General features: G+C 54.9%; 2 protein-coding genes across 2 annotated transcripts; both read left to right on the forward strand.

Annotated features, from left to right (window-relative positions):
- Positions 1-154: 154 nt before the first annotated feature.
- On the forward strand, positions 155-8,401 carry BESB_065560 (uncharacterized protein; the record flags this gene model as incomplete). Its single annotated transcript, XM_029364950.1, has 11 exons — positions 155-1,777; positions 2,140-2,430; positions 3,296-3,371; positions 3,736-3,789; positions 4,363-4,434; positions 4,775-4,915; positions 5,415-5,563; positions 5,907-6,062; positions 6,706-6,884; positions 7,222-7,627; positions 7,988-8,401. 11 exons carry the CDS (start codon positions 155-157, stop codon positions 8,399-8,401), a joined length of 3,561 nt encoding a protein of 1,186 aa, XP_029218533.1.
- A 1,598-nt stretch (positions 8,402-9,999) lies between these two features.
- On the forward strand, positions 10,000-12,374 carry BESB_065570 (vitamin k epoxide reductase family protein; the record flags this gene model as incomplete). The annotated part of the gene is made up of 5 exons (XM_029364951.1): positions 10,000-10,152; positions 10,563-10,650; positions 11,143-11,231; positions 11,784-11,861; positions 12,240-12,374. The coding sequence occupies 5 exons, from the start codon at positions 10,000-10,002 to the stop codon at positions 12,372-12,374; spliced, it is 543 nt and encodes a 180-aa protein (XP_029218534.1).
- Positions 12,375-13,409: the final 1,035 nt, after the last annotated feature.

Raw genomic sequence — 13,409 nt, forward strand, 5'->3', positions numbered from 1 at the left:
GCCTGCAGGCCGTCTGGTCGCTTCGTCTGGTGTTCGTGCAGCCGCGAGGCAGCCTTCGGGGCTTGCTTCCGCGTCCGCCGGGTTCGCTGGGAAAGGGATCTCGCCTTCGCGTCAATGCGGTGCGTCTACGGGCTTTCTCAAGTCTTCGACTCGCATGGGAAGTCTCGCGGGCGTAAACCCTTGTTATTCGTGTAGACTCCGGTCGCTAGGTTCCGTGCGGCAACTTTCCACCTCCTCTGGAGACGCGCCGCTTCGGCGTCTGCCTGGTGAAAGTCCCACGTCCGCATCAGTGAAGCAGCAGCGCAGCGCTTCCGCCCGCGGTAGTTCTTCATCTTCCCTCTTTCCTGCGTCCTCCACCGATTCGGCGACGCAGTCTCCAGGCTCTACGCCGTCCTACCTTCCGTCTGCGTCAAGTTGGATGCCTGCATTCGCCGTTCGGCCGCGACCACAGCCCGGAGGGGTGATCCCGTCTGTCCAGCCTCTCGCTGCGCCCTCGGCTTCCGCTGCCTCTCCATCCTCGTCGCCGTCTTCGTCTCCTTCGCCGTCCGCGTCTCAAATCCCCCCCGCCTCGCAACCTTCTAGCTCTCCTCAACGTCCCTCTTTCTCTTCCGCGCGGCCTTCCTTCCCTGCCTCGCCTCACTTCCCACCTCTCTCCGTGCAGCGTCCTGCACCGTCGCCGTCTGCTGCCGCGCCGCAGCCGCATTCTCCTGCGTCGCCTCCGCAGTTATCGGCGGGGGTCGCTTTCCCCTCTCGTCCTCTGTTTCGTGCTGCGTCGTCACCCTTCTTCGTCCGTCTCGCGGGCGCTCCAGCGCCGCCGCCGCATCTTTTGCAGGGGTCGGCGTCGAGCGTCTCCGAGGCCGTGAGGCCCCAGGCGCCCTCTGCCGCAGGAGCCCCTTGGGCGTTGCCGCCGGTCTCCTCTGGGACGCCCCCTCAGGCGCAGCAGCACCCTGCGGGAGGCGCATCGCCTCATCCGCCCGCGGCTCTTCCTGTGGTGCCGCACGTCCCGTGCCATGGCAAGTATAGCTACCACCGGCCGCCCATGTTCGAGGAAGGGGCGAACCATGACGACGAAGTCCAATGCTTCCATACGTCGCTGGAGAGCGACGGCTCGCTTTTACTCTCGGGGGGGTCGCCGATGGGCATTCTCTCGTCTTCGGTTCCGCAGCGCGTCACGGAGGAGTTGCAGATTCAGCGGATCCACCGCGATGTCTCCAGCCGCTCGCTCCCGGCGCCAGTCTTGGTCGGCCGTTTGTATACGCTCGCGTCCTTCGCCGCCAAGTACACGATGGTCTCCGCTTGCCTGTCTTCGGCGTCATCCACTTCGTCCTTCGTTCCAGCAAACTCGCTCTTTGCGGGCTGTCTGTCTCCCTCGGGCGCTGCGGCTGCGGCTGCGGCTGCGGCGCGCAAGGCGGCGCCCCTGTCCCTGGTGTCGACCGCAGGGCTGGTGGCGGGAGCCCTGTGGGGCCGCGTGCCGGAGCTGGAGGTCACCGACGTCCCTCCGCTCCTCGACGGCGTCTCCGTTCTGCTTCTTCTCCACCAGCAGCAGCTGCAAAGAGAGAGGCAGAAAAAAATGGAGGCCCTTGTGGCCGCCCCGTCGGAGCGACAGGCTGCTGCTCCGAGCAGCGATGGAACTGTCGAGTCAACTCAACAGATGGAGCGCGACTCGGGCGCAGAGGAAGAGACTCGATATGGCGCGGCCGGACTCCAGCTGCGTCTTGTGGCTCGAATCCTGCTCGATCGCCTTGAAGAGCTTCTGCACCTGCTCCGAATCGATGAGGTGAGTGACGAGTTGCCCGCAGGAGAAGGGGTCGCGCTCCCTCCGCCCCCGTTCTCGTGAACATTTCAACGAAGACGCGATGCTTGGGGAGCGCCGGTTTCACGGCGGGGGGGGGAGGTCTTCCCTCTCGAATGCAGCGCCGCTGCAACACGCTTGATCTGCTCGTTGTGCGTATTGAACGGGGTCATATGTGCAGGTTGCTCGGCTGAGGTGGAGCGTCAAGCTTCTTACCATTCGATGTTGGGGTCTGGCGGAGATTTAGCGGCGTTTCCGTGTCGCCCCTATAGGGCCAGGGCGTCTCTCCTTTGTTTTTTATCACGCTTGTGTGCGGCTGCCTGTTTTTTGTTTTCGAAAACTCAAAGGTATCACGCGCAGCATGGCACGCCGCGTGCGTTCTCCCGCCCTCCGTTGTCTCGCCGTTTTTTTTCTACGCCGTGGACCTGCGCATGGGAGACGCCATCTGCCTCCTTGCGTCCGAAGGCGCGAACAACCCCGAGCTGTTCGACCAGCTGCTGCCTGTCGGGTCTTCCTCGAAGTCACTCGCCAGTCGCCCAGCGGTTCCCGCAGAGCTTGGCGCGGATGGCGGAGAAGAGAAGGCGCGGGCGAGACTGGCGGCTTTGGCACGGGTTCTTCATCCCTTCGCGGCAAAGCCGGTGAGAGACGCAGAGAGCAGGGCGACACGATGCCGAGTCGCCTCAAGCGACTCAAGGTCAAAATTCAGTTAGGAACGCTAGTTCACCGTCAGATGTAATACGTGAGCTGGGTTAAGAACGTCTGGAGACAGTTTGTTCCCTATCTACCATATTATCTAATTGGTTTAATTTTCTGACAAACGGCTTTTGGTTTGATTGAATCAAACCAAATGGCTGGAGGCCGAAACAACGCTCGCTTGTCTGCGCGCCCTGGGATCTCGCGACGCGAAAGGGCGTACTCAAAGTGATTCTCTCAGGAGCGCTGGGCGTGAAGAAGCTGCACGCGCTGTGACCGTAGCGATACAGGTCTTCCGGCGTCAGCGTTTGCAATGCCAGCCGTGTGCGAAGGGTGTGACACATTCCTGCACAAGTACATAAACACGTATATATATATATATATATATATATATATATATATATATGGATAGGGTTCCATCAGCTCAAGCTGAGTGCTGCGTGGTTTTGAAACGTGTCATGCATGGGCGCCGTATGACAGCCTGCCGGGCAAGTGCCGCTTGCCGAGGAGCAGAAGACCTACGGATCGAAACGAGCGCATGCAGAGATGGGGAATTTTCAGAGCAGGCGTTGAGCTATCGGACCGAGCATCAGAAATCTTTTGCTGAGGACCTGCCGATTTTTAGCGCGGCTGTGAGGAGAGCAGTCTGTTCTCCATTTCGGCGAATTCGGAAGGTCTTGCATTATCAAGCCACATTTCTGCATCACACGCTGGACGCTCGCGTCTCGTGGAAGGGGTTGTACTCGCTCCGTGAGCGCTGTGCTCTGACGAGGCTACTCGCCGTGTCTCTTTTTTGCCGTCATGCTTCAGCTGATTAACAAAGTCTCCTTTCTCCGGAGTGCGCCGATGTTACAAGTAGTGTCCCGCCTGCTGGAGGCGACAAAAGGTGAGAATTGAAAGCACTTTTGCCAGAGGGCTTGCCCACGTCTTCCCGTAGCCTCATGTGTAGATTGCATTTGTGTGTCTGGACTGTATGGAATGACTTTTCATGCAGACGTGCGAGCAGACATACTTGTGGCCCAGCCACCAACCCACCCTTCGTTGGGGAAGCTGACGCCCAGCGCGGGGGTGCACATGAGCGCGTTGGCGTGACTGCGGGAGTTGTGGCGGTGGTCGTTTGTCAGTGAGCCCTTCTTCTCTTTCCACCCGAATCTCCTGTGCGTGTTGTGGCGCTCCAACTTCGTGTCAACGAAGCAAGCAGCACTCCTGATGAAAGCAGCGCGTTTCTCTTTGTCCGATTGCTTCGACAGATCCTGACTCTGACACCCTCGTGCGCCTCCTCCATCTCTACGGCCACTCCGTCCGTAAGTCACGCCTGCGTCTGCGTGGAAAGGCTGAAGCCGTTAATGCGTGAATGTCGACACTCAAGAAGGGCGACCCTTTCCGTGTCTGTCTGTCAACTCTAAACAGGAGGCACCTGTGTTGCATAGTGCACCGCCCTGCGCCGTGCAGTCTCTGAGGAGCCTCGGGAGACTCGTGTGACGCTCGCGAAGCTTCTTGGACATGTAGCGCTCCTAGAGTTTATGGGGTAGATACGGAAGCCGACACGGAGGCCGCTTCTTTCCTTTTTTTCTTCAGTTTTTCCGACAGCCAGATCTTCGAACTTCCGCAGCTCGTTTCCCAGCCGAGTCCTAACGCAACACTCTTGTCCTGAGTGCGCCGTTGCCGCTTGAACCTGGCCCCTATGTGATAGCTGTGCTGCGTAGCCTACCTCTGTATTCGGAGGTTCATGAGCCAAGCACTGCTGTATGCTCTATCCATAAACTGTGTCGAAGGGTACTTTTCCCGTATTCATCGAGGAGTCTTCTGAGGTCGTTTGTCGGGTGGATGTCGTCACTCAACCGTGCTTTTTGTGTGGCCTTGTGAAAACCTTCAAGAGGCACGCCGATTGGTGACGTCGATCCTCTCGAGGCTAAATATCGAGGGAGACGCCGACCTGCCGGACGCAGGTGAGCTGGCTTCCCCCGTCATCTGGTTCGCGTTGTAAAGGAACACGAGTTTCAGGAACACAAGGATCTGAATTTTGGTGTCCATTTGTTGCTTCGGCATTTCCACGTGTAGGAACGTCCGTGGAGTGTACATGGAAACGATTCCGGATATCAGATCAAGAGAACCAGATTCCCGATGAGTGCAGTGCGCCAAAGCCGGGCAAACCGGACTGACTGTATGTGAACGACTACACGCCGTTTCCCTGGTTCTCCTTGTCGCAACCGAAATTGGTCAGTCCTTCTTTCTGTCGAGAACCAGCCCATACAGTTTTGTCCCTCCTTTCGTTCGCTGTCGATGCAGTCCTCGTCGATGTGTCCCTAGCCGCTGGTGCGGGCGAGCTGCCTCACAACCTAACATCTGCATGCGTCCGAAGACTTCTTTCCCGAGCTGCACAAGGAATGCATACGCACGCCTTGGCGGAAAGCGTCCTGGCGCTAGCAGGTAACCACGAAGCTCAACCGCATCCATCTATATAAATGTATACATGTGCGTCGCATATAACGTTTGTTGTGCTGCGACTTTGTGCTGACTCGCTGATGTGCCGGCATGAACGTCTATTGCTATCCGACTGCATGTAAGGGCACCCGCGCATATGGAGCATGTGCGGCGCCTTCACCCCCGTCGTTCTGGCATTAGGGCACATGAAGCAAGTATGAAAATACGCCAGGGGAGTTGTCTGTAGACTGGTCAGGACTGACCATTGAAAACAAATAGACGTACGAACGACTCTGTTTGATTTCTTGGAGGCGGGCCCGATAGAGCGTCCCTTCAACTAAAACGGTTTCTTACGTTTGGGAACTCGAATGAGCATCCGTCGGGTGCGTGGCCTCTGTGTCTTCCTTGTTTGCTCATGTCTGAATTGCTCGGTTCGCATTCCCCTTGGTCGCACGTCGACACCATGTAGCTTCTCACTCGTGTTCGCTGTGTCCTTTCCGTGCAGGTCACCTTACACTTGAGCAGCTGTTAGATTTAGCAACGCCCCTCCGCGAACGTGCGGAGCTTCTCAGCGCCAGGCAGCAAGCGGCGCTTCTTCTCCTGTACTCGCAGTCTTGTGTTGCAGCAACGGACCTTCTCCGAGCACTTGAAACAGTGAGTGTGGCGCATCTCTCTCGCGTGAGTTGTGCGCCTTTCCGTGGTTCCGTTACTGTAGTTCTCGGCTTCAAACGACTCTCGAGTTGCTTTGGGCAGTCAACAGTCTGTATAGCCCTTTTTAGAAGTCGGCGCTACGCCTTCTCGGCAGGCAAATGACCGGGTACACCCGCGCTGCTGTCACAGGTTTAGTGTTCGTTTTCATTCACTTCCCTTCTCTGTTAGCAATATTTCTTTCCCGCTCTGCGTACGGCAGGTTCGTTTTTTACACCCCTCAAGGATGACTCGGGGTCGCGGCTGTCATGCCAAATCAGTGCCGGCGTTTTCGTGTGTGCTCACGCAGCACCTTCTTGCCTCCATGGAGACCCTTCCGGTGGATCTCTTTGCGCGAACGGCTCTCGCATTCTCAATGAGCACCTCCGTCTCTCTCCTAACGGTCAATAAGATCGCGGACACGGTGCAGGCTCATGCGCTTGCCAATACGATCTCTCCAGAACGGGTATGTCTCGTGCGTCGTGTTTCCCTTGCATATGTCACGCGTCTTTCTTCATTGGTCCCCTTGTGTCTTCAGTAGAATGGACCTCAGGCCACCACCGAATGACGGAAGTCCGTATCTGGCTTGGTCGGGTGAGGTTGGTCCGTGTACTGTATGGCATCCGAGATGGCTTCGGCGCGAGATCAGATCTAATCTGCTCACAACATTATCGTGGAACCCAGATCTTCGGAAGGTCTCACTACATGGGCCGGCGCAAGGGGAAAGTACAGCTGCACGATGTGACGACAGCCGCATTGCTTCTGGGGAATGTGCGAGCTGCCCTTACTCTCTTGCTGCCCCCCTGCTCGAGGTTGATCGACTCAGTGACCCCCGTGACGTTTTTTGTCTTTCCGCAAGCGCCTGTAGCCGCATCTGTACTTGACGAGGTGAACGCATGCATCCCACCAAGTACAGCATGTACATCTATCACACCCTGCCCGATAAACGCCATATCGGGCTGAGAGTTGTACGGACCGTAGACGGAATGGGCTGAGTCAAGCCAACGTCAACGTTCCCGACAGGGCGGCTGGGGCTTCCCCACAGCGAATAAACTCGTCATTCTGCTTTTCCTTCATTATCTTTCTGTAGTGTGTGTGTCCCTTCGTAGCTTGTCGACGTGACGCTCGCTCTGGCAGTGGCTGGGCGGCAGAACCTGCGCTGCTGGGACGCGTTTGGAGTTTCCACCCGGATCGCCGACTTCAGCTGGAGATCTCTGCCTATCCTGGCTTGGATTTTTGCCATGACAGACTATCGAGAGGTTTCGGCGTGGCAGTCCATCGCACTGCTGTAAGTCTCCCATTCCAGACCAAGAGGGGGGAAGCTTCAAAGAAACGTTCTGTCTGACTACATCCGTCAGGCACAAGCTTGCAAGCTTGCTCTCTTTTCGATCTTCGGTTGAGTGTGACTGCAAGCAGTCTGGCTTTTCTGCGTCATGTGCAAGGCGCGCCCACTGCAAGCACCCGTTTGCTTGCCTTGTCGGTGGGACGCTGCGCTCTGCATGACTTGGCGGAGCTCAGGGTGACCAGGCCTCGCGCATGCAGAGTCGCTCAAATTCGTGCACTTCACCATAGACTGGGCAGGTCTATGCTCAAGGGCGAACTGCGGTTTGTTTGTTTTCTACCAGGATCCCTCAATTTGCCGCAGAGCTCTCCATGGTGCAGCGGAGCCAGCTATACGAAGCTTTCACTGCCGCTCGTTTGATCGGATTCTTCAACGCGCAAGATCAAGTACCCGAGCTGACCACGCGCTTGGCGAGCTGGAGGCGATACTGGACTCGCTTGAGGTGCCTTCCTTCATCTAGTTCAAAGATCGGAGGGAGACACGCAGTCGCTACCGGACATGAGAAAAGCGAAGATGATGAGAAAAGGCACGTTGGAAACCCGACAAGTCCCGTGCCGTATGATGCTATGTTTTACGTTGCAAAAATTCCATGCGTGCAAGGTCGCGAGACCGAGCTGTACCCTATTCCGTTTCTTGTACCGCAGTACAACCTAATCTTCGAGCCGCTTGATGCAACTCCGATACACCAGGTGAGGCTACAGAGAAGACGTTGAGAATCATCGGACTAGCACCCAACAGAATACTGTCGTCTGATGATCATTGCTTGTGTTTGCGTCAACTGTTGTGTTCACTGCGCAGTGGGCGCTTATTCGTTCTCTGTGTGGGTCCACGGTTCTCGCCAAACCAGGCGCCTGCTGCAGATACTTCACGATCGTGCAGTTGGATTTTCGGCCAACTGTGCTTTCTATCTGGGGCTACTAAAAGTTAGTGGTCCGACTTGTTCTCCCGGTTTTTATGAGCCGCGTCATTCGGGCTTGTTTCGAGCGCATTCGCGAGCTCGGTTCTTAAGTGCTTCCCCGCTCTGTGAGACGGTTGTGACTTTTGATCAGGGAACCGGTATGAAGCTTGGAGAGGTGGCGCTGCGCCATCGCGTCTGGTCTGCTATGGGATTCAGCATTTTAACGGTGATGCACTCCGAGTTCCAGCAGTTTTTTGAGTCCGCGCGTGTCGTGGACCGTCCGGAGGCAGCGGGCGATGCCAAGTCGGACGATGGCGATGTCCAGAAGGCGGCAGATCTTCAGATGGTTCTTGAAGACGGGCGAAAATTCAACGTGGGAGCAGCATCGAAGTTCCTGACGTCCCGAATCGAAAATGTAGCGCGCCAGGCCTCCACGTTAGACTGCTGGCTGAGCGTGTTGAAGGGAGGGGCGCAGATGCAGCTACAAACTTCGCCGCCGGTCGCCCCTTCGCACGTTTCCCGGCAGGCCCCGCAAGAGCAGCATCAGTCGTGGAACGGTCATTAGCCCAGTTCTACGGTTCACCAGGATGGGCAGTGTAGTGGAAGAAGCACTCAGGAAATGTCCAGTTTCTGTCGTAGCGTCATGGCGTGGTGGTTCTCTGATACGGCGGAAACTCGAAACTATGTCGGGGCGGGGCCTGTGTGTGGAAAGAGATCGTGAGCAGTGCAAGGAGACCAGTCTTCAGTGCGAGCAGTATAGCTGAAATTCAGCTGTGTCACAAACAATTCAGTGTTGACTTCGTCGCGGGCGCCGTTCTCGCGCCCGTGCTCTAAAGCGAACTATCGTCTTCTCCATCGGAGTATTTGGCACGTTGGAGAGCTCAGACCAGACCACGGTTTTACGATGGGGGCAGTCTGGCGCGCTAAAGGGCTGTCTTTGTCGATGCAGCTGTCAGCTACATGCATTCCGTTGAAGGCTGTCGCCGTGCATGCGGTGCTACAGTCGTACTCTTTGGAGAGCCACAAAACAAGCACACTGAGTCGCAATCGCGATACCAAACGAAGCGGTTGCTGAAGCTAAACGCTGTGTCGCACTTAGACTATTAAGTGTCCGGAAAAAGGGTGCTCACCTCAGCAAGGTGGACATGGGGTGGACTCGAGGAAGATCGTCGGGATTCTCTGTTTAACCGGGGGGTATGAGCGTGTGTGGTCTGTACCCGTTGCTACTCTGATAGGACCCAGTGCAAGGGAGCGGGGGTTCCGTAGGAGATCGTCAAAGAGGGCGGAGCTAGTGCAACGTGCCCTCAAGTTTTTTCGGTATCACTGTCTTTGGACACTGTTTTGTCGTGAGAGAGCGTTGTCGCATATTCTGCTGTTCTATTTTGCGACTGGAAATTTAGGAGCGGCTGTTCTTGTGCAATTCTCAGACTTAGACTGTGCGAGAGAATTCGTGCACGTAGCGCGAATATCCGCTATTTCGTGGTTGCAGCGCTAAAGGTATCGGTCGACCGGATGTGGTTTCAAAAAAAACCGCAAACATGCGAGGATCCGGTGAGCTATCCGCTCACCAGAACGTCACCTCGGGTCCTCGGGTGCCCGGGGAGCATCTCCAGTTAGCCGGTACAACAGAAAGCACAGTATGGTTTCCACCTGCTTGCGTCCTGGGCGGTGCAAGCACCAAGTGAACGATTGCATCCTGGCACTTATAGCCGGGATGACGCCTCCGCCGATGCATGTTGCTACATAACCTACACTGATGTTCCACAGCCAGCCGAGGAGGCTTGGCAGCGGCGAAGGATGACTCTCAGCTTGGTGCCCCCCGAGAAGATGGGAGGTGGACGATCTGCTTTTTGAGCCTTCCACGGCAAAAAAGTTTTTGACCGGCGAAACCGCAGGCCTGCAAAATCGAGGACGCCCGTGCAAAAACCAACAAGCGACGGAATTCGCGAAGCTCCACAACTGCGGGTCTTGAAATTTTCGAAGGCTCTCGGAAGCAGCGGAATCGGGAATTCGTTGCTCGAGTTGTTCTATACTGCACGGCAGCTACGCAACATAACGTCAACGCTTGATGTTAATCGTGGATTTATTCAAAAAGGACTGCAGATCATAGTTGTGTTTAGAGGCGTTCGTGTTTCCTGAGTGAATCGCAAGTAGTCAACGATAATGGCTTATCTTCGTCATACGCCCGTTGTCGCGATTCTCTCGCTAGCTGGTCTGGCGCTGAGTTTCTATTGTATCCATGTACAACAGCACTCGGAGACAAAGCTTGCTTACAAGCCGTACTGCGACATTTCGTTGAACATGATGTGTTCGAAGGTCGGTCACAGCAGTCCGGAAGCACGTTGTTGAATCGGGGGGTCGGACGGACGAGGAGAGAGCGGCGCTAGTACGGAGGAGTTCCTGTTTTTTCCAAAGAATTTTCGTCGGTGCGGTGGCACATTTTCGTGTGTATAGAGCTATCGGAGCTAGTGTGTTGGTTTACGATGTTCCTTCTGGTTCATGCTTAATGAGCAATCAATACCAGTGCAGAAATTCCGAGGTATGCAACCGCTTTGCATTCTGATATCATGTTCTAAAACGACACGAGGAACCTGTACGTTGGTGCAGGACCGAGCCGCCTCATACATCGGCAACTGCTTAACTGAATAGGTGATTTTCACTATCTCAGCCAAACTAGACTCACACGCGTGTTGTATGCTGCTGTCGTCTTCCTTTGTCCCTTTTAGGTCGCGCTAAGTCCGTATAGTCATCTGCTGGCGCTTTACGGACTTGTCGAGCCCCATGGGCCTATGGATATTTCAAATGGGCACCTTGGTGAGAATCCTTACAACTAAACAGCACGATGCGGTCTGTTTGTCGTGTGGATGCAATTGACTGCCACTGCTATCGGCTTCTGTGTGTCGAGAAGTTGTTCTTTTGCGGCTAAAGTGTGACGGCCACTTCCAGCTAAGACGCACAACTACATGGTTGTTGGATTCCTCGAAACGAGCTGAACACGTATGCGGGTATGTACAATACTGCGTAGAACGAGTGTACGCAAGTGCTCATCATCACTGTTGTACGCTTTTCCATCTTACGCTGTGCGACGGCAATGTCACTCAAACCTTGACCGTTTCCTCCACTAAAACTGCACAGCGGCAAACTCACTTCGCCATTCGGTTGCGGATCTTCAGTTCGTTACCCCGCCAAAAATGGTATCGTGCCACACTGAGTGCTACGCAAGTAAAACGGCAAACGCGTGTCGCTCACCTCTGGTTGAGAGGAATCTTTCGAAGTTTTGTGCGTGTTGCGTGTCCTTTCCTGCAGGTGTCGCCTTCTACACTTTCATGCTGACATACCCCCTGGGTAAACATGTGTGCACAAGCGTCTATTTCCTTGCAACAGTTGCTGCTCTGGTAAGCATTTCCACGCGTTTGACCGGTCTTTCTGTGGTCGTCACAGGCCTTCTTCAATGCGTGTGGTTGTGCACAGGGGGAGCGCGTCTTTAAGCAGACATTATTTGATGCATTTATGAAAACACCGGCGTCGAGCCCCGCAGTGCATGTATAATAGAGTACACATTGGCTCAAGTTTTTTGGGTACGCGGCTAGTCGTGGATACAAGGGAAGAATGCATAGATACCCGCGAGGGTGGGTCAATGCTGGGGGATAAACAGCTTGCACTGGACGCTGTTCTGGACGGTAGAGCCACCAAAGGGCAAGCTGTGCGAAGCACAGTGACGCACTGTCCTTCGAGGACAACAACATGAGCCGAGTGGCGTTGCCTGAGGAGGAATTGTAGATGAACCCAGTACCGAGGACGGCGATTGGTACTGCCCGCTAATGGCGCCGCTCATGTGGCATTCGGAGACAGAATTTCGCTCTCGCATTGGACATGGGTAGTACCGTGGCACTTTTCCATTTGATGGCAGGGCGCCTGAGCTGTGTGTGTGTGTGTATGTATGTTAGATGTTCTCGGGGTACCTGTGCTACGTTATGTACGCAATCCTATCCAACATCTCTATCATTTCGGCAGGTGTCGCAGTGGTGAGTCAAGTGCGATTGGCTGAAGCCCGTTGTGAGAACAGTACACGCTCCTTTCCAGTGCTGTGCGCACCAGAGACAGCACGCAGGATCTTCGGCATTAGCATACAGCTGCTTCCAAAGGTCTGGTCTGAGAAACGTGTTATTCGTCGCTGTAGGTTGTATCAGCGGGCTGTACGGCGGTACATGGCTTCGCCTCATAAAATTGGTTTTGTACCGTGCAGAATGCACTTGCTGAGGCCTTGTCAAACCCCTGCCTGCCCCGAGTGGCTTAACGGGGTTTAGTGTAACGTCAACTATGAGTCAACGTTAGTAGTGCTGAGATGGGGGCATTCACGCCCAGTGTCTGCCTCTGTTATTTTCCGACCATACCTGTCTCAGATAAACGCCCTACTGTTTGCGACCCTAGTTGGAGGCGGTCGTGCGGACGAGGTTACGGCAGAGGAAATTGCAGGGCGTGAGCATCGTGTCGAGGAGCCTGCAGTCCCTCGGCGAGAAGAGAAGAAGACGAAATAGGTCGTTGGTTGAGTCCAGTCCAGATGTCTATGTGTGGGAAAATGCTCAGGGATTTCCTCGGGCACATGGGGTATGGGGTACCCCGAGTGCGTTGAGGTGGCATACAACAAAGGCGCTCGATAAATGCTTATATATATCTTTTGCTTTGAAGGCAAATTCGGAAGGGATGCTTGATAAACTTGCATGACGTTGATACCCCGTAGCTGTCGACGGTCTGAAAGCTCCGGCTCTGCTCGGCCGTATTCGGAGGGGATGATGTTCTCTCAATCATTCTGGCACGGACGGTTCGCCTGCTCGACCACCGTTAGTCTTTACATTGAGTTGTCAGACCATATGTGCAGGTTTTGCAGGAGTACTGAAGCAGCAGAAAGCTGCATCTGGCTTCTAAATGGCGACCACATTCGGTCGCATAGCTTCTGGCTCTGGATCCGCCCGCAGTCTGTGCGTATTCGAGCACGAACTACTACCAACGCGTCAGCCGCCGAAGGAGCCAATCACTCGTAGTCACTTTCATATGCAATCGCCATTCATGATTCAAGGAACTCAGGAATTGTAGTTCTCAGCAAAAGCCAGTCACTTTCACACGCAGTCGTGGTTGCGATACATGAACAAAAATGCTACCGATGTTCGCACTTTCACCACTACTTCCGCATATGTCTCAGGCGTGAACAACGCGAAATACGTAGCCTGAGATAAGAACAACACATTCTACTGGAGACTTTAAAGACATTTTCCGCGACAAAGGTCATGAGGGAAGAATGACCTCGGAACAGAAATGCAACATTGGTTCGTATGTGTACATTCGACATGGACAACACCTACACGGTGTCGCGGCTGAAAGTACTAGGCGTCCCGTACACGTCACTGCGGGCCTCAACAACACTCCCTCAGAAAAATGCGTCCTCATTTAGTGCGCTGCCTGGAGCCGCCTACAATCAGTAATTCATATATCGCCTTTCCGGCTTTTTCTCCCAGAAAGGAATCTCCTACAGAGAGAGGTGCAAGTAGCTCCTTCAGCGTGTCCCGTCAAAAAAA

The sequence above is a fragment of the Besnoitia besnoiti genome, chromosome VI, assembly GCF_002563875.1.
Source record: "Besnoitia besnoiti strain Bb-Ger1 chromosome VI, whole genome shotgun sequence".
Classification (NCBI taxonomy): domain Eukaryota; phylum Apicomplexa; class Conoidasida; order Eucoccidiorida; family Sarcocystidae; genus Besnoitia; species Besnoitia besnoiti.